The following is a 22,309-nucleotide window of genomic DNA, read 5'->3' as shown; positions in this document are numbered from 1 at the left end:
AATAAAGATGTTCGCCGAATAAAGAATAAGCTGCCGACCCGAAACCGCCCTAAAAGGCGACCTTTTTTCGAATCATTCGCAATTAAAACTCCGTAATTGGAATACTGCGTTACTGTGTTAATGCCCATTTAAAAAAAGCAAAAATAATTGGATTTCTTTGAAAGAAATTCATGAGAGCAGTGACAAAATGCCTTTGTCTAAGGCTAGTTTTTCATTAAAGCGAAATAGTCAAGTGCTGAAAACGCGGTCAATTTGCCTGTTTTTTTATATTAAAAAAAATAGCTGAAATAACCAACCAAAGCAATTAAGAGTCAATTTTAAATATCGCGAAGATGACTGGACCCCATCATTCCGCCTAGTACAGGTAACGTTTCTAAGATTACAAAGAATTAAAGGAAATTACACAATATTATTATAGTCGGTACGATTTATGATGGCATAGCATAGTACTTGTAAGACGGACAGAATCAGTGGTACTCAGCTTTCATTTATTTAACTCGTACGACCATACTCAGTAAACTCTATGTAATAATAGATCAGGGTATGCGAATATGTAAGTCTGGGAATCTACATCAAATAATTTGTTACATAAACTATTTTCCAAAACTCTGTCCATGCAATAAAAATTAAAATAATAACAAAAAATCGAAAAATTAAAAGAAACACATCATATCGTATAAAATATAATTTTCCAAGAGTAAATATACAAGTAAACCATATTTAGTTGGTATTTACGATGAAGCATCTTCATCGTCAGTGCCAAAATTGGAATTGCTACTACCAGAAGATGATCCTTCCTTTTGAAGTGGTGGTACCGTTATATCAAGCGCATTCTCTTTTTTCCCTGTATTTTTTTATTACATTTTCTGTATGTGTTATATAACTACTCCAATTTTCTTTGGAAACTGTCTGGGGAGCTATTTTCCAAACAGATACTACTGCAGTGTCACTTCTAATATTTTTATTAAAAAATTCTATGCCATTAAATATAAAATTAACTTAAACTTTTTGTTTTTGTGTTGTTTTGGTTTGTTTTGTAATTTTTGTCAATTTTTAACAACTCATATTTAAGAATAACTGATACTTTCTTCTCTTATTGTCGATGTATTTGGTATCGTACATTAACTGTAATAATTAAAGACAACCTTTCGATTTTTGGCAGCATTTTCTCAAAAACGGTACCTTGTTTCGTAGTGGAAACTCCTGTAATAATCCGGTAATTGGCGCTATCTCTGTCGACTGTACGACTCCGGGGCGTAATAGACAAAGGTAGAACACTGTCAGGTAAACGGGTGGGTTTTGCCATTCTCTGACCGTTCGGATTTATTTGCCGTTCAAGTTAATATATAGAGAATAATTCTTAACAGATGATTTCCCAAAAATAATGAGACATGTTTTATCGGGCCGGGCTTCAAACAGGTAAACCTGGAGCATATCGGATACCGTCCATGAAAGCGAATAGTGGCACGTAGTCCCTGTCTGGCGCCTATTATTTTGGAAAAACATTGTGAACCGTTTTTAGCGATACATACACGCCACCTCCACCTCCCACCTATCATTTTAACGAATTATCTTGAAACCCATAGCTCTCTAGTTTCTTTAACAACTCGAGTCCGCGGAAATCGGAGCGTGATCACAGCTTACGCCTCCGAGAAGAGGACTGAAATATTCGCTGCCCTCTATAAAAGCGACTCGCTCGCTAGTCAGTCTAGAAGTGAGGCCTTTGAGCGCTCAAATATAAATCGCAAACTGATATGTAAATTAGTAGTGGTATAAGGTAAGGTATTATAGCAGTAGCGTTTAGTTAGAGAATTTGTTATTTTGTACGAAATAAATTTTGGAAGAAGGCATCTGTGATCATGTTCCCATGCCCGCTTAGCCAAGTTTTTTGGAACACATTCAGGACATTCAGCTCGTTCATCACAACTCGTAGCCGAAAGGAAAGAGAGAACCTTTATGCTTCCATTATTATATTTTGTATGTATGTACCTAAAAAAAAATAAAGCCGCTTTATTAATATTGTAATTGTTATTAATTGTTGTAATTATGTATCCTTAATTCTGTACACAATTTCTTCTCAAATATGGGTTTTTTTTCAGGACGGCATGGGTCATCTCGAAATAATACCGGGAGGATTGAAGCTGAAAGGAAATGCATACGTTCTAGAAAATCTCATAGCGACTCAAATTAGATCTCGAAGGGGTGACCCCGTGGTAGTAGAATCAAGTAGAAATGTAACGCTTAAATCCAGATCTAGCAATGGATACCATAGCAGTTGGATTTATTTAGGTATCAAATATATAACATATTTAATTTAAAACTAATGCCCATTTTTTTATAGGCATGGATCAGTTCGAGTGTATGTCAAATAATTTCAACATTCTCGATGATAGAGGGTTTTCGCTGTTCTCAGCGGATCGAAATGGTATAACGATAGGCGCAGACACTCTGAGGGTGACGGGCGAAGGGGGTAGTAGTTTTAGGGGTTCGGTCCAAGCCACTTTAATTAGAGCTGAGAGCGGCCATGACTTAAGGTAATTTTAGACACGTTAAGACAACTAGTTGGATCCACAACTTAAACTAACCAAAATGAACTCCTCAGAGCAATTATTTTCATATACCGACCTATGTGATCAAACACTCTGTCTATTGGGAACTCCACTTTCATATCCTTATCTACAGCTTATAAGCTATACATCTTTCCCTTTTTTCCTCTATTAACTGCTATTGGCCGTGGCTGAGAAGTTCATTTGCTTGCTACTTTTCGTTCTGCTATTTTTTATATAGATTTTATTTGTATACGATTAAATTGTGAAAATGAGAATAAATTATTTTGTTTGGTTGACACAGCTTTAAAATAATAAGTCGAAAGCGATTCATAAATTTATCTTTAAAAACTAAATTCAAAGTTGTTTAAAAGATCAGGACATATTTTTGAGTTGAGAGTAGTAAGATTTCCCTTTCTTTCCTGATATTTGAAGATCTTGTTATTTTATACTTTATAGCAGTTTTTAGGGAAGTTAGATCAAAACTAAAGCATATGTTAGTTACACTATAGGGCTTATATCATCCAGCATGATGACTGATTATTAAAATGTGCGGGGAGATTATTTCCAAGGGTCATACCCCCTTTTCTTCTACTGAAGATGCACCGCAAAATCAATTATTTGGTTTTTTAGAAACATTTGATAAAGGCACGGTGTTGTCGAAACAATTGTCATGTAAAAATATATAATTTCGTGAAAATCTGAAGTTTTAATTCTTATTTATTTTAGATATACCATATATTTTAACAAATGTTTTCTTTTCTTTGTTAAGGAAGATTCCCTGTCTCCGCTGGTGGTGGTGTGTTCTCTTATCTTCAGTCCTAACATCCCTTAACTCCAAAATCACGACCTTTCTCGCTCAAGAAATAATAATTTACGGTTGTTCTAACTGCGTGTTCTCCTACATTTACAGATTAGAATCGCCGACTAGCACTCTTTCCATAAAAGGTCCCCAAGGCATTACATTGGAATCCAGAGGTGGGCAAATAGTCTCCCACGCGTTCAACGACATCAAATTCGAAACCTTCGGGGGCGCGATTCACCTTCACTCATCTGTCGTGGTTCCTCATTTGCCAACTGCGAAAATATCACTTGCGAATAACGAGAGAAATTTCAACGTGTTCCAGTTGTGTGCCTGTGAGAGCGGGAAACTTTTCTTAGCTTCGCCGCATGGAGTATGTGTCTCAGACAATGACGACAGCCTATGTCGATAATGTTACCACCTAGAGAATCATTTTAATGTTAATCTTCAGGTTTTTCTTGCATATCCCGTTTATGTGCGTTTTACTTTACACATAAGGAAGTAATAAAAAAGCTCACAACTCAAAATATTTTATAATTTGAATTTATTGATTTAATTATAATCATAAGCACTGATTCGGGTTCGATCATAATTTTCTATTCATTTGTTTATTGGAAAATATTCCAATATGTATTGCATTAATTACTGCCTAACATACTTGAATCTGATATTTCATTTTGATTTTTGATTGCTAACAAATAATTATTCTCCTAGACCTAAATTCTGCGGCAAATCCGATTTTTCTGTAAATTCTCACAGCCAGAAAATAAATCTTGATATAATGGTGAATACGCCTTAAATTAAAACACTCAAAATTTGAAGAATCGGCCACAGGTCTTGATACGGTTCATTGTTTACTTAACAAAACCAATTCAGATTGACCTTGAGTAGCACCCCCACGTGCAGGGTGTACGAATAGGAAGACCAGACAGTGTTCTACTGCTGCCTCCGCATTCTGTGCGAATGTCCTAACCTCTCGTTTAAGCGACAAGCCATGATTGGCGAATCATATCCATGCCCCACTGTAATCAGGGAGAGAACTTTGTCATTACCTACTTGGAGTCACCTGACTTGATGTAAAACCGAGTGCTCTGTCCAGGAGGAAGCACAATGGACCTGCCGAGGTCTCCTCCAATTTATGTAAAATTAATATTTCTTTTCTATTTGCAGACAATTCATCATTTTTGGATGGATAATAATTTACGTGAGGTTCAAACTTTACTCAAATCCTTCCAATTTCATTGACGCTATGTTTATTATTTTTCGAAATTCAGCCGAAAACCAAATATTAATTCGTTAGAAGTCAGCCAGATCTGGTTTTTCAAATTTTGTTAAATCAAGCCAAAGCTATAAACTCTATCATCGTCACCATTTTGACAGATTATTATCCTAATAAATCAATGACTCAGCTGATATGTGAACCAAATCTTGAACAACGAAAATCAGAGAGTAAGGTTCTGAACTAAATATCATTTTCAAGAAAATAGATATTATTTGCAAAAGTTTTACGGTTTTGGTTTATTATCCAAATAATTTGCACGCACATTGACTTGCAAACAGCGATTATAGAGCGAAACATATAAATATGAATATAAGTTATTCATATATTTATATACCTTTTTATTGTTCCGAAGAAAAACCTAAAGATATTGACAATACATTATGTACAAATACAAATATTAGAGAGAAGCTTGTAAAAATAGTGTTACGACAGGGAAGCTGCTTGTGACTTGTTAAAAATGTTACCTAATGCTTGTATATAGTTTTTTAATTTATTGGCATTTATGTTGTTTTTGTATTTAAGTTAATTGAGAAAATATAATTTGAAAAACAATTAATAACTTTTCTTTTATTTATTTAAATACGTACCACTAAAAATTTAAAAAAGAATTTCATAAAAAGACAATACTAATACTATACCTACTATACTAATCTTAGTACCACCTAATAAACGTGTTTTCAGTTACACGCTCCCTACAAATTTAAAGTTTATAAATATCCATTAAATTCAAAATTAATATTCCAATAGAAAAATGTCGATTCTTGGTAGAATAATCAAGCGCCGAATTTTTCATAGAAAATTAAATGTCTTTCACGGCCTGGGTGGAATTTAGCGGGCAAATAAAATTCTGACGTTGGCGCCACCTATACGCACATGAAGTAAGTGTAAGAAAATCAATAGTCGAGTCAAAAAGGGATGACAAAGGGTTCTACGCCAAGGGACGCTTGATTTTAACAGGCTGCAAATTGATTTAGAGATGTCGCTGCAAGAACTGAACCGGTATAATTAATTTCGTAATATATTTAATTTTTACTTTAATTATTTGAACTTTTATAATATTGAAATGATACGAGGTTTCAGATTCGTATTTTTCATTTTCTCGTAAAGGAATACGCAACTATTATTGTCATTATTGTTGCCTTACGAATGCCTTACAAAAATTACCAAACATTCATGTTTTAATTTAGATGAATTTTCCGAACACAGCGTCGAATCCTTACATAGTTAAATAATGGAATAGGATAGATTTTTTTAATTAAGAAATCTAAAAACTGAATAAAAATTTGACAAGAACATGGTAGCTTCTAAAAAACCCGTGCATTTTGAAAAAAAAATTGTATGTATATGTATATAAAAAACTAATTGGATTGCAATTAGAAACAAAGCATTTTTTATTTTATTATATTACCCACTTTCCTTCATGGTTATATTGTTAAGCGGTTTGGTTTTTGAGACACACATTTGTTACGACTAATTTGTTACCAGATATGTTGTAACAGCACGATATTACTAAATAATGCATTCTAATGATTTTTAAACAATAGCCGTTTCTCGCACATGACTGCAAGCATTGGTCACGTGTTAAACACGCTCCCTTGCTACCCCCATAAAGCAGAGGTAGCGCGTTTACGGAAAAAACATAAAATGACTAGCAATATTAGCTAAGGAAATATTGGTTCGAAGGGATGAGCTTCGGCAGATAATTTGTTTGGCCATTAGGCTTGTCGGTACACGTGCTTGCTTTGTTTGAAAAATCAAGCTGTCGATGAAAAGTTAATTGAAACGGTATAGGTGTTGCATACACATATATAGCATATATGTGATATTGCTTAGTTACTTCCAGTGTTAATTTAGCGCTAGTAATATTGAAGCGGTGTATTACGTCCATAAAGTAGTCCATTATTTATTTAGTCTTTGGGCTTTGCGATATCTAATCAGCTCACAAAAAAAACTGTAATGATACTGAAACAATTCAGCAACTCAAATCTCCTTAAGAGCACCATTCAGTGCATTTTTAGCAAGGCATATAAAATAAATTGGTTTTGGTTTTTTTTTCAGCGTTTGATTAAACGTCTATATAAATATAAAATATTTGGCTTTTGATATTAGTTACAATAAAATAACCTAAAAAATTGTAACTCAACTAGAATTGCCATACTATTTTATCATCAGTTATGGTTCAGATTTGTTGCTAATTGTTAAGTTCTTGAGGTCTTAAAGTCGCCTTCTGTGTTTGTGGCTCACCTTATAAACGTATGTATATATATGAAATATGAATTTTTTTGCAACTATTTTGAGGACGATGCAATTTTTGCATTTTATAATGATATAATAGTGATATTTTTTGTATAATTATTTATATTTTATTCTTATTCTTATTATTCGGAGTTTGTAATTAGATTTTTTTTTAATTCAGGTTCAAAAAAATTTACTTTACATTTCGCCTGAATGAATTAAAATAAACATATTTGTTGTTTATTTATAAATATTTCTTTACATTAAACTTTAAAACCACCCTGCAACAATCCAAATCCGGAGTCCAGAATGTCAAAAAGCAAGGTCAAGACATCGCTAGAGTTAATTTGGTATACGTGAAAATGAACAAGCGCGGCTGACCCAAATCTCGATATTTAAGCAGTTTCCGTTGGCAAAGGCCATTACGCATATACGTGTAAGCGGAATTGGGTCGCCTATCTTTAAAGAACAGGACCCACTTGTTTCATTCAATCTGCATTTTATCGAATTAATTATTCAAAAATCGCGTGAAATCGTTTACTGCGATTTTAAAATAATATCAATTTTCCATAGTTTTTATTTTTGCTTCAGGTACTAAAAAGTTTTGTAGAATGGGACCCTTTACGATTTTGGAAACAAAAATTTTATGTAATTAATAAAATTTAATATTCTAATATTCTATTCTATATTCTAACTACTTCTTTACATCAAGATGTTTGTCAATAAATATTGACAGGTTAACATAATGGGAAAATCCACGATCCACAAAATCCAAAATCTACTTAAAACATTAGCAATAGTAAGTCAACAAAAGTTAGTTTTGTGTAGGATCGCAGGATTTGGAATGAAATGCATATAATTTCATTCATGTTTTTTTTTATTTATGCAGCTGCTGAAACGTTTTGGAAGTGTAATATCGAAAAGTAATGCAAAATTTTAGCCAGATCTCTTTATGAAAACAAGGCAATCTTCTTAAATATACCGAAACCGCAATTACCTCGTCGCTGGCGTAAAACTTTGTTATTTTCCGGTTTCCTGGAAAATTGAATTTTTAATGAGCGTAATCTGGGCGCGCAAAAGATTTTTTATAGCTTTTATAGACTACCATAAATCTAAAATAATTTATAAAAACATCGCGTTTTGTTTCGCGCTCTTGGCAACACTCATATTTTTAAATATAGAATCAATAATGATGAAATACAAAAATAATAAATTTTTGTAAGCCGGATTCTAGTACGGCTTGCTGATAATATCGCCACACATATCGTGTTTAATATCGTTACGCTTGCGACACATTTACATAAATTTTTAATTAAAAATCATGCAAAAAAATGCAGGTTCATTAATTACGTGACGTCAAAAATTCTCCTGACGCGGGTTTTGCTAGCAAAACCGATCAGTGTATTTAAAAATATTCGAAAAATAATACTCGCGTTTTTTTTAGTTTACGCATGCGTTTTCTGGCAAGCAACTCAGTTGGAATAACAATATTCTCTGTCAAACATTTACGGTGGTTGATAATCACAGAAAAATTTAACTTAATTAATAATTTAACAACAAAAGAATATTTACCGTCACCGTTTTTTATGAAACCTTTTTTCCTTACTTGTGGTAGTGACATTGGACGTGATAGAAAAGTGACGCAAATTTTACACTAGAAAGAGACGACTACTGGCAATTCTCGTCTTTCTCTTGCTCATTGATATAAATGATAGAATTGAGTGTTCTCGTTGTTTAATTACTTCATCAACATATATAATACTTAAATTTACTTAAACAATATTTTCTTGAAATATTTGTAAAAAATAACTTAAAACTCTTAATTATTTAAGTCCTTTTATAGATATAGATTTAAGTTATTTTGTTTTAAATTTTTATAACTATATCAATCGATTAAGGATAACAATACACTGATTTATTTTTTATTTATAATTCTACTTACCCAAGATTGTAACAGTCAACCAATTTGTTGAAAGAAGGATAAACAATTAGCATCATCATCCTTTAGCAAAACGATTTGCCCTCAAAAAGCACAAGCAAGTAAAAAAAACTGGAAAAATGTAAAACGAGTTAGTCTATAGTCTATGGAATTTATATTTTATTATTATTCCTCGGTTAATTTTCGGATAACTTACTGCATATTGGGAGTGTTTTATCGGGCATTATTCTTGCTTAAAAAATGTTTTACACTCCAGCTACGATTCCCCTCATTATTATTATTAGGTGCATAAAACCTGGCACGATACTTACGTATTTGTTGCCAACACTGATTGTGTAATCATTATTTCGAACTTTTTTAAGCAAACTACAAACCATGTTTCTATAAAACGTGATCTGATTGTTGGCATAATTCAAAAGATCTCGATACCGATATATCCATCAGAAAGTTTGATGTAAAGTACACGATAACACGGGCAAACAATTTTTAAACTTTTGCAAGTTGATCTCGATCTGATATTTGATTCTATATAATATAAGCCTCCTAAATTCAAATCTGATAAGCATTTTCCTCTATCGCGTAAGGTTTTTATCAACATTTAAAGAATTAATAAATGAAAATCCGGTTGATTTAAACATTTATTATTAGTACAAGAACAAAAACCAAATTAAAATATCTAAATTAACTAACAAAGTTGCAAGCAAGGCCGAAAAACTTTCCACCACCATTGCAACGTTCCATCGACCTTGATATCTGCGTTCCAATTCGTTTATATCTTGGTTCAACCTCTCACCTTGATCGTCACTCACTCAAACTAACCAAAGCTAACCAAAATTTTCTGGAAACCAGTCCAGGTGTGAGTGTACAAAGTGTAGTTTCATATCGCATCCATTTCCCTAAATTTCTCTAACATGTTTCCTCCAATAACTTTGTAATTTGGATATACGATCACGGTATTCAAAAGGTCTTCTTCCGTTAATCGCTTTATTTTTCACAATTTTCCTTATTTAAAGCTACTCCTTCAACAGTCCTAATTTAATATGCAACGGTGTGGATCGATGAGATTATCGTGAATAATATTTTTTGAGCAGGGAGCTAACTTAACCCATTTTGGTCAGTTATTTTTCACAAAACGTTGCTGTTTGTTTCTCACTCAGACAAAACACAGGGCTAATTCGTATATTCTGATATTAGGAGTCCCACAATTTTTATGTCACCGCAAACCATCGAACCATCGTCCTTGTATTTTCTCAAGCAGTAGTTCTAGATTTTCGTCGCATTTTTTCATGTGCAATAACGGTACAATGAACAGCGTATAACTTGACGCGCTCGCGCTTCCTGAAATGTGCGAGTTTAATGTATTGTGCCAGTAAATTTTGATTTCAAAGTCTGGATGCTAAAATTTCGGAAAGATCCTTAGATAAACCTCTCATAAGTCACTGTGAAAATAACAGTGGTTGCTGAGACACACTCCAACATCATTAAAGGTATTTTCATCTATATCAGGTTAAGAAAAACTGTTGGTGGCTAAATTGGCTGGATTGTAATAAGGACCATATGGCATTGACCTAATTGTAGACTTGAAGTTCGGATAAACAATGCTTTTCAAATTGTTAGTATTATACCCACGAATATTACTTTGCAATTGCTCCATGTTATAAGTATTTCAAAAGGTGGAGATCGTCTGGCTCCATTATTCCGATGTCATAACCCTTGCAAACAATATGTGGCGCCCAAAGTGTGTCTTGATCACCAATTTTTACTAGCCTAGTATTGTTGGTTCAACAGGGGTGTACATTACGTCTAAATTTCTTGACCACAAAAGAACCACGCATATAGCAAAACGTATATCTGGAAAATTCTAACAATGTCAAAGAAATTTAACTGCACAATGCGTTCCTTCAGGAAATGCTGCCACGATCCCACGCGGCAATGTTTGAACTACATATTTGGGAAACCCAGAAACTTTATTTTACCTTCGGAGAATTCGCGCCAATATTCTGGTAATCATGTAAAATGTGTGCCAGTGATGTAGCAATTTTATAATGTTACGTAATGTTCCTATTTTTAAAACAATAATATGAAACCTCAAAAGTTAATTAAAAAACGTTGCCTGAACTAACCAAAAAGCATTATTTTCGTATTGGTTCGATCCCCATAGCTGAAATCATATAAAAAATACCTGGCCTGTGAAATGAATCAAAATTCAACATAAAAAATAACTCAGCAATTTGAATTACTATAAATAATATCAATTGAATTAATATGATTGTCTTGCTACTTTTGTTAGCTACTATATTAGCTAGTAAGCTTTGCATTATTTTTAGATTATACTGACTTTTCGTCTCATCGTAAATTATTAAAAAAATTATAATAAATTAATGTTAATATTGAGAAAAACTTTATTGAAGGAGATATTCAGTTTCTACGGCAAAGTTTTACAATAGTAGTACACAGTTGAATTTTTGACATATGCACTGACAATTACATCAAAACGGCATAGAATTTACAGTAAAACTTTATGACTTTCTTCTGATCACATCTTCTTTTGCAACGCGAAAAATGTGATACTATTTCCAAAGTATTTTCGTGATGCTTAATGCTGTGTTACTCGGATTGGTTAATACATTATCACTACTTTCGAACCGACAAGTTGCATCAAAGGGAATTTTATTTACGACACCATTTAGTGTGAAAGTAAAGTTAGTTGCCACCATCTCACACGCACCAACTATAAGGAAAAGATTCCTTTTGCTTAGCTATAAGGTCTTTTAAAATAGTCATTTCTTGTATTTGAAAATCGACTCCTATTGCCACTTTCTCCATTTTTTTTTGCGTTACTGAAAAGTAAAATTACTTACTGAACCGTTAATATATATTGGCAAGCGGCATTTTTTTAATTCAGAATATTTCCGCCACACAATTTTAGTAATGGCGTAAAGAAAAACAAATCGACCAGAAATATAAACGCTTCATGCTATTTCGGTTAAAGTATTACGTCGAAATGATAGTTTTCCAAAGCGAAAATGCGATTCGTATTTGGATCCGCGGGAAGTCGGGATATAGAAAGCTGCCCCCGCAGCTCTACGTCACGAGGGACGCTGTAGACTCCCGAAATCCGGAGCGCCGCGACGCAGTCAGTGCCGAACGCTACAGCAGTCGTAGAAGACGACTCGCTTTTCGCCAACTTAGTAGGTTTGTACCGGATAATCTATCCATTTCACCATCACCCTCAGCTTATACGTGAGTTTGCAGTGAGTTCAAAAGTTTTTTTTATTTAATTTCTACTCGGCATTTGTAAGTACTTTGTGATTTCCTACAAATTCGCGCGTCCAGATTTATATAACCGACAGGATCTATTTTAAGGTGTGATTGATTAAGTCAAACGGTAAATATTTTTCGCGATCATCCTTGAAATACTGAAAACGTGTTTCGAGAAAAAAAAAATAACCGCGTCACGCGACCAACGGTCTATTGTAGCACCAACATTCAAGAAAAGGCTTTTACTGTTTGTGCGGCAACGTATTCTACGATCTAAAGCTGAGCCAAATTCGATTCGATGCGTGGTCACCTGTTAAATGTTAATGCATGACTACAGAACTTGGAATGAGCAGTTACTACTGAGAACTTTTTTTAACCAGAAAAGCGAATCATATAAAATTTCGCTACCATAACGATTTATATAACACGTCGTTGCTATTTTTGTAAAGCTAAAGTGAAGCCAGGTTAAAAATAGCTGCGCAGATACACGCCGAAAAAATGTTAATGCAACCACTTGGTACTGCCCGTTTTAGTACGTGCGAATCACTCCTTACAGATTTTGAAACAGTGTATTTTGTACCTTTACCTCCAAGGACGTGCATCCCATTGCATGCATTGCATAAAATTCAACGATGAACAAGTCTTGTTGCATCAACTCAATTCAAATCAAAATTGGCCACCCAAACCTTTCGAATATTTTCGAGGAAAAAGGCAAAAGTGTCGTTTTACTTTTTGTGGCTGACACTATGTAATTTTTTCCCATTACTTGGCGGTTTTTTAACATATTTTCCCTATTTTTCATTAAACATCATTTAACAAAAAATATTTTTTGGACTCCTTTTAGCAGTTGTTTTATTTACAAATTTACCCCTAGCGCAACTATGTTGCAGCTTAATTCTCCACGGTAAATCATCAAACAGGAATTGTTATCAAAAATAGCAACCAAATTCGGTAATGCATAAAATTTGAAAAAAATTTTGGATATTTTTTCAAATTTAGTTTTCCTCTAATTTAAGCACACAAACTTGTCTTTTGACGAATGTTGCAGCTCACTACCAACTTTTTGCCGATGAATCTGAATAATCGCCCGGAGTAATAAAAATAAATGTCAACACCATCTAAAAAGGGAGAATCGACAATTTTCGCATAAACATAATCTGGTACAGATGACGTCAGCCTGAATCGCGGTTTCGCGTGGAGGTTGATCTAATTATACGTTTCTATTTTCGACAAGGATTTCGACATTCCGTGGCCCATATTGATGTGCTTTTGTTTTTCGCGGATTTCGAATTTCATTACCAGCGTGGGTTCAAATTAACACGCAAGGCGAAAATCACGGAGAAAGCTGCTGAACTTTCGCAATCATCCAAAACACAAAAGGAAACATTCAAAAACTTAACTTTTCTAAAAGTTATTAATAAATATGAAATATAATACGTAACGTCCAGATCATTATATATATTTCTATTAATATTTTGAATGGCAATGTCAATAAAAACGCAATGTTTTTGGAAATATAAAATGAATAGCACCCTTAATTGCTATTAAGTTTTGATTAAATTCTTTTTATTTCTCTCAGTGTTGAAGTAATTACTGGTAATAATAACCAAACACTTTCAATTGTTCCTTTTTTTTATTCTTTTATGAAAAAAAAAACATTGTATAAAATACACGCCCCAATCAAACAATCAATAGCGTCATCGCCAACTGAAACGCCTCGCAGCAGCATATATGTCATTTTTAATCCTCCTACGTTTGCCAAATCAGACTGTGGCGGTCGTAAAAATAGAAAGGACGCGCGCATCTTCCGAAACCAATCAGAATCCGACATCCCAACAGTCACACCAAATTAGTCGGCGGCGTCCACCTTACTGACCACAATTACGATTATGGAATTCCACAGCACATGTGTACTTCTAACATATTTATTCTCCATCGTCCTTGCAATCGTTTACATTTCGTTGATCAGTTAGCGCCTACCTTCAAATTGAATTTGGCGCAACGTAGGTGTCAACTCTGACTCACTGCAAAACACAAGTGTTGGTGTATCATGTTTAAACGGTTTTACGTAGTAAAGCGATCTTTTTTTTCAGAAATCGAACGACTCACTAACCAGTAGAGAAATAGCCGAACAACACAGAAGTCACCATGTCTTTCAAAAGTCATTTAGAAATGATTAGTCTTAATGAGACCCCTTCAAAAAAGGCCAAATTCTGGCAGTCTTTTGTTAGGTCTCTTAAAGGTAAAATTTTGGATTGGTCCTCTTTAATTTTATTACGTGCCTGGTCTACCAGGGACCACCAGGTTCTTTATTTTTCTCCAGATGTTTTGCCCAATTTTCCCAGTTTCAGTTTCACTTTTTCGAGATTTTAATGTCAAATTGATTTTCTTTTAGGATCCGACGATTTAAGGGCATCCGATCCGGTACACGCTAGACCGAGAGGCATCTTTAGACCTCTCAGCGATCTTCCCGAGCTTTCTTCGGGGTGGCCTTTCGGCAAATCCATCTACGATGACCCCAGTCACGCCGCCGAACGTATCCACGTACCCGGATATCGTTACGATCCTCTTCACCGTGACACATACGGATATTCACCGAGACCAATCTACCCACATAACTATGGCTCATTGGATAGATACAGGCCTGGTAAGTCGACATATAGACGCTGATTGGGTATGTAACCAGAAGATGGAAATGAACTTAAGAAGATCTCCACCAATTTTTTTTCCATTCAAATTCTCAGCGAAAATGAAATTTCGGACAAGACGATTTGGCAACTCTATTTTCGAAAAACCTTCTTAGGTTTAAATTTCCATCATCAATCAAACGTCATCCAATGTGCCGCGAATCAGTGCCTTTACTATTAATATTGTATATGTTTTGAGCTTTCGTGTCGTATGCAAGACATAATTTATATATCTCAAGTTTTGTTTGTTGTATTTATCAGTTACTTAGGTTAATACACAATATGCAATGTTATTGTAACTATATTTGATAATAATAATGACTGTACAGCGATTACGCATATAACAATAAATATAATTAAACAGCCGAAACGAGTGTGTGAGCCCCGCAAACGCTTGAGCTGACTAAATATGTAAAAGACGATATTCTCTTTTTCTGGTAAAGAAGGCAGTGACCGCGATTTAACAAATACAGGAGCACCAATACATAAATGAAAATAGTTACAAATTTTCAACTATAACCTTAATATGTTGTGCTATTTTTTGTGTTTACATTGTATATGTCCCTATTAATGCTATCGAGTAAAGTTGTGGTGTCCAGTAAAGGTCACGGAGACTGGCATGTAGCTTTACTAACAAAAATTGAATAAAAAATATTGCCAAAACCTGTCGTAAGAAACTTTTACAACACCATATGCTAATAGGACAATAACCACAATAACCACATAATAACAAGGATGTTCCTTCTAGCCGGTTTCGAAATATCCAACTCAAATATCATTCGGTAATTTATGAACACAAATTTACTCAAGCGGTCCGACTAAGCGATTGATATAAAAGCTATTCTATTTCTTTTAATAAATAATTAAAAAAAATAGCTTTATGAGAATTTCTTTCGAATGATGTTCGGGACGCTTCAAAAATCGAGGAACTCTCTAAATTTTATACCTAATCTGGAATTAATTTGGATCAATACTACACCTTTCGACAAAAGTTGATAGTTTGCTGGTAGGTAAGTATTATTATTTTTAGTTTCCACAGCGTTCGACCACCGAAATGACATTTTACAGTTCCAATCACATTCACTTGTCTCAGCTCTGAGCTTTCATTTGTTAATTGACCAACTTATATTATTTACAAATTTCACTTCGGTGGTGGAACGCTGTGAAAATTTAAAAAAAAAAAACAATACTTACCTACTATCAAATTCTATCAACTTGGGTCGAAAGCACCTAATTCTAAGCAGAGGGCGGTCACTGCATTTTTAACCAAAAAATTACTAGTTTAACGACAATTCGTTCCTTTTCGTCCAACAAAATAAACAGCATTGCTTCTTAACAAGTCCTGCTGCTCCAGCATTTGCCAGGGTGATCCACATTTTTTTATTCGATCCCCTTCCTTGCGCATTTTTTTCGACGAGGATTTTTTGAGGGAATCGGATTCACATAGGGTGTCGCCTTGGAGGTAAGAACCATAGCTTTTCGGATGCCCGTTGTAAGTGTCGCTTGGCCTACTAACTGTACTCCATGTATTATATTTCTCATTTCCGGCGTTTTTGATTGTTTAGCCCTTCAGTTAACCCCGTAAATAAGATGACAAAGAAGCCAAGCTTGGTAAAATGTTGTTGGTGAATTCGCAATTGCGAGAAACCAATATTTCATAAAAAATTCAATTTAGTAAAACAAATTTGATGAACCAACGACTTAAATCCATTTCGAGACAAATTAAAAGTAACGAAAATACGAAACAGTATTATTTCATAACTGAACTTCTCATAGGTCAAATAATTTACTATCTAATATTTGACTCATAGGAACTAACCAAACTAATTCAAACAATATCAGGTATATTAGTTCACAGTAACTTAATCGTACATGCTTTAGTATTTCATGTGACTAAGCCGAAACCTTTTGACGCTGATTCCGCTTGGAGAGACCACATCGATCGCGTAAAAGGTCGCGAGCCCAGCCAATGGCCTAGCAGCATTTTTCATACAACCTATCCATTCTCGCGCTACCCGCTCTATCTGGTGTACAGCAAGAGACCACCACCATCTGCTGACAAGTACGATCCCCATCGCTCGTGGTTGAACCACTTGGACCGCTTGGCGGAATTGGACAAACTCTACCCAACTCTGTGGCCATTAAGTGGCAGCTCACCAAGCCTTACACCTCCCAAGGTAGGTTTCAAGGTGAATTTGGACCGTTTTTAACAAGTATTTCTCTCTTTTAGTCCAATCGTCCCGCAGCATTTAACTACGCTGGTCAACCCATTTGGAGCCGACCACCAAGTAAGAGTCTGCTCAACGATCTCCTGAATCCCTCTCCCTCCCTGCCGATCTCCGCCGTAACTCGCGATCCCTTCTGGTGGGACTCGCCCCTCAGGCCTGCTTCTTCCTACAGTCCTTGGGGCAAGTCTCCTTTTTACCTGCGCGACTCCTACCTATCCCCCGTCAAGAGGACGTTCCTGTGGGACAAACACCCCATCAGGCCGTTCGGTAAGTGCCGCGCAGGCCAAGTTTCATAATTATGCCGAAGCATTGACCTAGACTATAACTGAAGACTTAACATCCATTTTGTTTTAGTCAAACTGTGTTAAATTTTGTTAATTTGTCGTAATTTTCAAAATATATAGAGGATCACAATGGGATAACAAACAAAAGAAATTTTTTAAAAAAACTCATAAACATAACATAAAATATTGTTTTCCGAGAAACATACATTTTCTGTGTTCATCTATTTTTGGTTTAGTTTACTGTCACCCTATACGGCTGAGGAGTAAATCTTTCATAGAAAACAGTTATTTTGTAATCGTTTTTTGTTACCTTCTAAAACTCTATTGTTGAATCGTCTAGGTCAAAGCTTTTGCAGCAAAAAGATACATTCGCCTCCGCAATAATAAGAGTATTTGAAAAGTGTTGACATTTTCAAAACCATGCTATAAAATACCTCCAAAGTAATATTTAATGAAACTCTAATAAGTTGGTATATTCTTTCCTCCACTTTAACGATCCTAAAATTGTTTCCACCGATGCTTGCATGTATAACTTCCCCAGCATTTCTCAATTTGACTTTTTATAAAACATATAATTTGCGTTGCGTTACACAGCTCGGATGAATAACAATACCAAAGGATATACAGAGCGTAATTACCTCCAAAAAATCGCAATCGCGGAATTTCATGCAACGATATTGGTTCAAAATGAAGTTAAGGAGGCGCTACACCTCTGTTATTATCAACGTTTGAGCTAAACTAAACTGGCTTATAGACTTCAATTGTCAGTTCTTGGTGTACTGTTATTTGTCCACAACTTTGAAGTTGATATAAAATTTTAATTTATATTTATCGTTGTTCTATTGTGTCAATTAATTTTCAGCCGCTGTCTACTAAGTTTGCACCACTAAGAATTCGGTGATATCTTTGATCATCGGAACGGTACGAAATGCCTGACTACACACTAGCCGACTGAAATATTCGATCGTCTATTGAAAAAATATTTCAACAAAAAGTGTTCACAATTATACATACTTATACGTTATACATTATCAACCAATATAATAGAACCAAAGTGCCTTATAATATACAAAAAGTCAATCAATGCTAAAAATTCATTAAACGGATCGTTTCATTCACTTGCATACAAGAAATCGTGTCTCTCCATTCCATCCAAATAAACTGCAAGTGGATGAAAAACAATTATGTCATCGTTAAATTAATTAAATTATTTTACTTTTAATTTTATCTAAGGTTTGGAACAAAAAAACAATAAAACTCTACAAAATTTTATACGCACGTTTCTATTCTATCCCTTATAACCCCCAAAATTAATAGGAAAGACCATATCGTAGTTAACATATTAACAGTTACTTATTGGGTCCTTTTTTTTCTAGCATCCCACTCATTAATGTTGGTCATTGTAATAAGTTAGATAGATGGAAAAGCCCCTGTTTGCCCGTGGCGCAAATTAAAATTAAAATTCTTAAAAATTAAATTGCTTCCCAAATTATTCTAGTTAAGCTTGCTAGTCATTTTTTCAATCTCGTAAATGTTCTGGTATGCAAATTCGTCTTACCGGTAGCTGCGTGGCTACGCGATCACCAGAACAAATTTTATTATTTACTGATGTGAATTTCAAAATGGCAAGCGTGACCTTGCCATCGATTTCTTTTAATTTTTTCGAGTTTTGAAACGAATAATGGAAAAGGCGTAATATGGTACTTAATTTTTCAAAGGTAACAGCAAAACGAACCCATTTAGGCAATAAAAGCATCGTACTTGGCAAGAATAAACGCAAAAGTTTTCTCATATCAATTTATCTCGAAAAGGGGAACTGTTCGAATTTAACATTACAACTGACTGTTTCTCATTCTCTAATGGTCGCGTCTTGATCTGACTACGTACGATTAGAACGTAAAAGAGAATATATTGACTTGTTTACAATCGAAAACGAATTTATTTGAGACCGAAGGGATGCAATGTATTTAACCGACATCGTCGTAACACACATAATCGTATTCGAATTGTTTGATTAAAATTTTATAACTAAAATGTCTACGGAATGTTTTAAAACATTGGAATGTTTGTTATAGTGATCAACGTTATAATTCAGTTCTGAACCGGGTTAATACAGACTAGTCAACCAATACAGGATGAGGACAATCCGTATCGCTTGAGTTTGCCAGAAACCATTCAAAACTAAATGTTCCGCAATTAACCAAATCTAGTCAAAACCATATTTTTGTCTCACACGTTGCGCAGCCGCTCTTGCGATTGGGTCCGATTGAATTTTATTTCAATGCGACGGTTTTTTTTGTGAACCGTTGGTAAAAATTTCGTACCTTGCTTCAATATGTAGGTAGAGCTTTTATACAGTAAGTAAATCCTATTCCTTTCTACGGTGTAAGTTGGCTCGTTACGTTTCTGAAATGCCGTCATGCTGGCTTCAAATAATATGTTTCTTATAGTATTTATATTTTAGTAATGATCTCTATTCTAAACGTATACAGTACGTATATAATTATTGAATGGCTAAGTTATGTTGTTAAGTTATGTAATTCAATGTTAACATCAATCGAAGTCATAGTCAGCAGCAAAAATATTTTGTAAATTGTAAATGTTTGGGTAATTTGTGGTAGATGTTTGGGTGTTGAATAATATTCATTTCACCACACCTCTTAGACAAAATAAAATTATTACTGACTCTTTCTTTGTGTTCGTGATGCCTCGTCAAAACAATAAACGCAGGTGGCTCGGTGTTTATCGATCGCCTACTAGCTTATATCCAAATTCTCTTTTAAACGAAATCTTTCTCCTCCTTCTGAATCCTCCTCGTCTTTTTCGTTGAATTAGATATAAATTTTCCCGTGCCTATTTTTCATGGAGGTCTGTACCGGCCGTTTGGAAACTTATATGACCGTATATCACTTTAATCGTAATTTTCCTTTATGGTGAATGTGTGTGCGGGTTCGCCGTCTAAAAAGACAATATAATCCCGGGCGCATTAACTCGTAGGTGGAACTCGTTCATAGGGTAACTTCCGTTATTCGTTACCTTGGTTACGGCGCCGCCATTGGTTAAAAACCGGAAGGAAGGAAGATTCCGCCGCCGCCAGCCCTCCGCGAGGAAAGTCGATTTTCATCATAAGCCTTATTGCGCAACTGAGACGACCCTTAATTGAGGTTTCTTGTTCGCAACATGATAATCGTTATGGACAATGTGTTAGCGTTGAGGTAAAGAATTATGTCAATCAATGGGAGTGCAGTGGAGGTTTATTTCAAAATTACATTGTTCGAAACGGTGAAAACCACTGTTTTATATCGTTTTTCGTTTTTGAGTTATATTCAAATATCGGGATTTCCTTGCAAAAAAAGAGAGCGGTTGTTCTTTTTGCCATTTCAACTAAGAATGCTATGGAATTAATTCACCTCAATAGCACAGTTGTTGAAAACTGAAGAAAATTGAACTATTTACGCAAAGCACGAGCACAAATTTGTTGCAAAATTGCGCTTAAGATCCTATTTATTAGCTTGAGTCATCGTTAATTTGATTTATTTAATTATTGTTAAATTGAGCGGAGGTTTGGAACCAGAAACAATAAAATTTTACAAAACTTTCCACACAGGTTTCTACTTTGTTCTCATTTCCAAGAAAATCATAGGAAACGTAATTAATTCTGATAAGCAGCCTAATAAATTACTGTTTTTTAATTTTTAAAGTTAACAGCACAGCACAAATTTGTTGCAAAATTGTGCTAGGATAATATCCTGTAACATTAAAAATACAATTTATTGGGAATAACCACGCCATAGGAAACATAATTTAATCTGCTACGTACAACCAGCGTAATAAATTACTGTTTTTCAATTTTTTAAGTTAACAGCCACTTATTGTGCCCCGTTCCTACTAGTGCAACCATTCGTACCTTAGTACCTTACTGAATTTTGCATAAAAACATTTTATAAAGTTTTTCACTATGTTCACTATGTTATTCACCCCCGCCTTTCAAAGCGACGAAGTTCATATTTCCCCTAAGCCCAGAGTTTCACTTGGTATAATTTACTAACCAATATGGACATCGGCGTGATGAAATTCTGCCTCGCTATCAGCCATATCTTAGGCATCCCTTTCGGAATATGATCACCAGAATAACTTTATTATTTTCTGACATACATCTCAAAACAGCGAAAATTTCAAAGTTAAATTGTTTATTAGGAAAAGTACTTGCAACTGATATGGCCATTAACATTATTTTGTTGATCTTCAAACTGTAGTTAATAAGTCAATTTTTTAAAATAATTCGATTTGTTTGTTTTAAAATTTACAGGCAATAGTTAGAAAATATTTATTAAGTTATATTGGCTTCCACGACAGGGATATTCTGTTTTCCAGTATATCAAAAATAAATTAATGAAATTAATAAAGTGCAACGGCCATTAATGTGCCAGATTGTGTAGTGTTACCTACTAATGATCATTTTAATTAAGTAATTACCTCAAAAACTAGAATTCTTATCAAACATGAATAACAAGGAATAAATCGTGCAAAACAATGAATAAGAAGGAATAAATTATGCAAAACAATGGGTTTATTAAACGAAATAAGTTTTAAGACCATTTAGAAATTTAGTGGGGGTAATAGGTTACACAACAGACCTGCTAGTATGCCATTTTCATTTGCAAAATTTACGAAAAAAGTGTAACGCAATTTCGTTTTTTTGGAGAACATGAAAGACAGTTTTCGTATAATGAATAAATATTTTATTAAATTATATATTGGCCATTCTGGTCCAACACCTTTTGCCATCTTTCTGGCAGTAACATAATTCCCCTCTCATAAAAGTTTTGGTCCTTGCTGGCAAAAAACTGGTTCAGGTCGTTTTTGACATCTTCATTTGCCATCCAAAAAATTTTGCAGGGACCGGAACAAATAGTAGTCGGAAGGCGCCAGATCTGGAGAATATGGTGGATGTTGCAGTACGTCCCATTCAAGCTGTAAAAGTTTTTGGCGAGTGACCAAACTTGTGTGAGGTCTCGCATTATCCTGGCGGAACACTACACTCT

The 22,309-nt window shown here is 34.5% G+C and overlaps 2 protein-coding genes and 1 long non-coding RNA gene across 6 annotated transcripts in view; 2 read left to right on the top strand and 1 right to left on the bottom strand.

Moving 5' to 3' along the window:
• The window catches only part of LOC132704672 (gamma-sarcoglycan-like), a 103,753-nt gene extending 98,631 nt beyond the window's left edge, over positions 1–5,122 (top strand). Inside the window, exons 5-7 of the mRNA XM_060674837.1 lie at positions 2,100–2,289; positions 2,342–2,534; positions 3,460–5,122. Coding sequence (XP_060530820.1) covers positions 2,100–2,289; positions 2,342–2,534; positions 3,460–3,760 — 684 coding nt within the window. The 3' untranslated portion in view covers positions 3,761–5,122. The remainder of the gene's footprint in view (positions 1–2,099; positions 2,290–2,341; positions 2,535–3,459) is intronic.
• A 2,462-nt stretch (positions 5,123–7,584) lies between these two features.
• On the bottom strand, positions 7,585–9,122 carry LOC132704673 (uncharacterized). Its single transcript, XR_009619298.1, has 3 exons — positions 9,001–9,122; positions 8,808–8,915; positions 7,585–7,900 (listed from the first exon to the last, which is right to left on the bottom strand). It is a non-coding gene; the product is annotated as an uncharacterized LOC132704673 (long non-coding RNA).
• A 2,719-nt stretch (positions 9,123–11,841) lies between these two features.
• LOC132704758 (uncharacterized) lies at positions 11,842–18,536 on the top strand. 4 transcript variants are annotated; one of them, XM_060674983.1, is made up of 6 exons: positions 11,842–11,999; positions 14,159–14,307; positions 14,461–14,712; positions 16,634–16,929; positions 16,983–17,040; positions 18,127–18,536. In XM_060674983.1, exons 2-6 carry the CDS (start codon positions 14,214–14,216, stop codon positions 18,138–18,140), a joined length of 714 nt encoding a protein of 237 aa, XP_060530966.1. In that variant the 5' UTR covers positions 11,842–11,999; positions 14,159–14,213; the 3' UTR covers positions 18,141–18,536. The 4 variants fall into 4 exon arrangements, with proteins under 4 accessions (XP_060530966.1, XP_060530963.1, XP_060530965.1 ...); XM_060674980.1 differs by having other exon boundaries at positions 11,843–11,999; positions 16,983–17,247; XM_060674982.1 differs by lacking the exon at positions 11,842–11,999 and adding an exon at positions 13,933–14,068 and having other exon boundaries at positions 16,983–17,247.
• Positions 18,537–22,309: the final 3,773 nt, after the last annotated feature.

Source organism: Cylas formicarius, unplaced genomic scaffold (assembly GCF_029955315.1).
Source record: "Cylas formicarius isolate icCylForm1 unplaced genomic scaffold, icCylForm1.1 PGA_scaffold_7__23_contigs__length_41026272, whole genome shotgun sequence".
NCBI lineage: Eukaryota > Metazoa > Arthropoda > Insecta > Coleoptera > Brentidae > Cylas > Cylas formicarius.
Note: the sequence above shows the minus strand (reverse complement) of the source record. Positions and strands in the feature narration are given on the sequence as shown.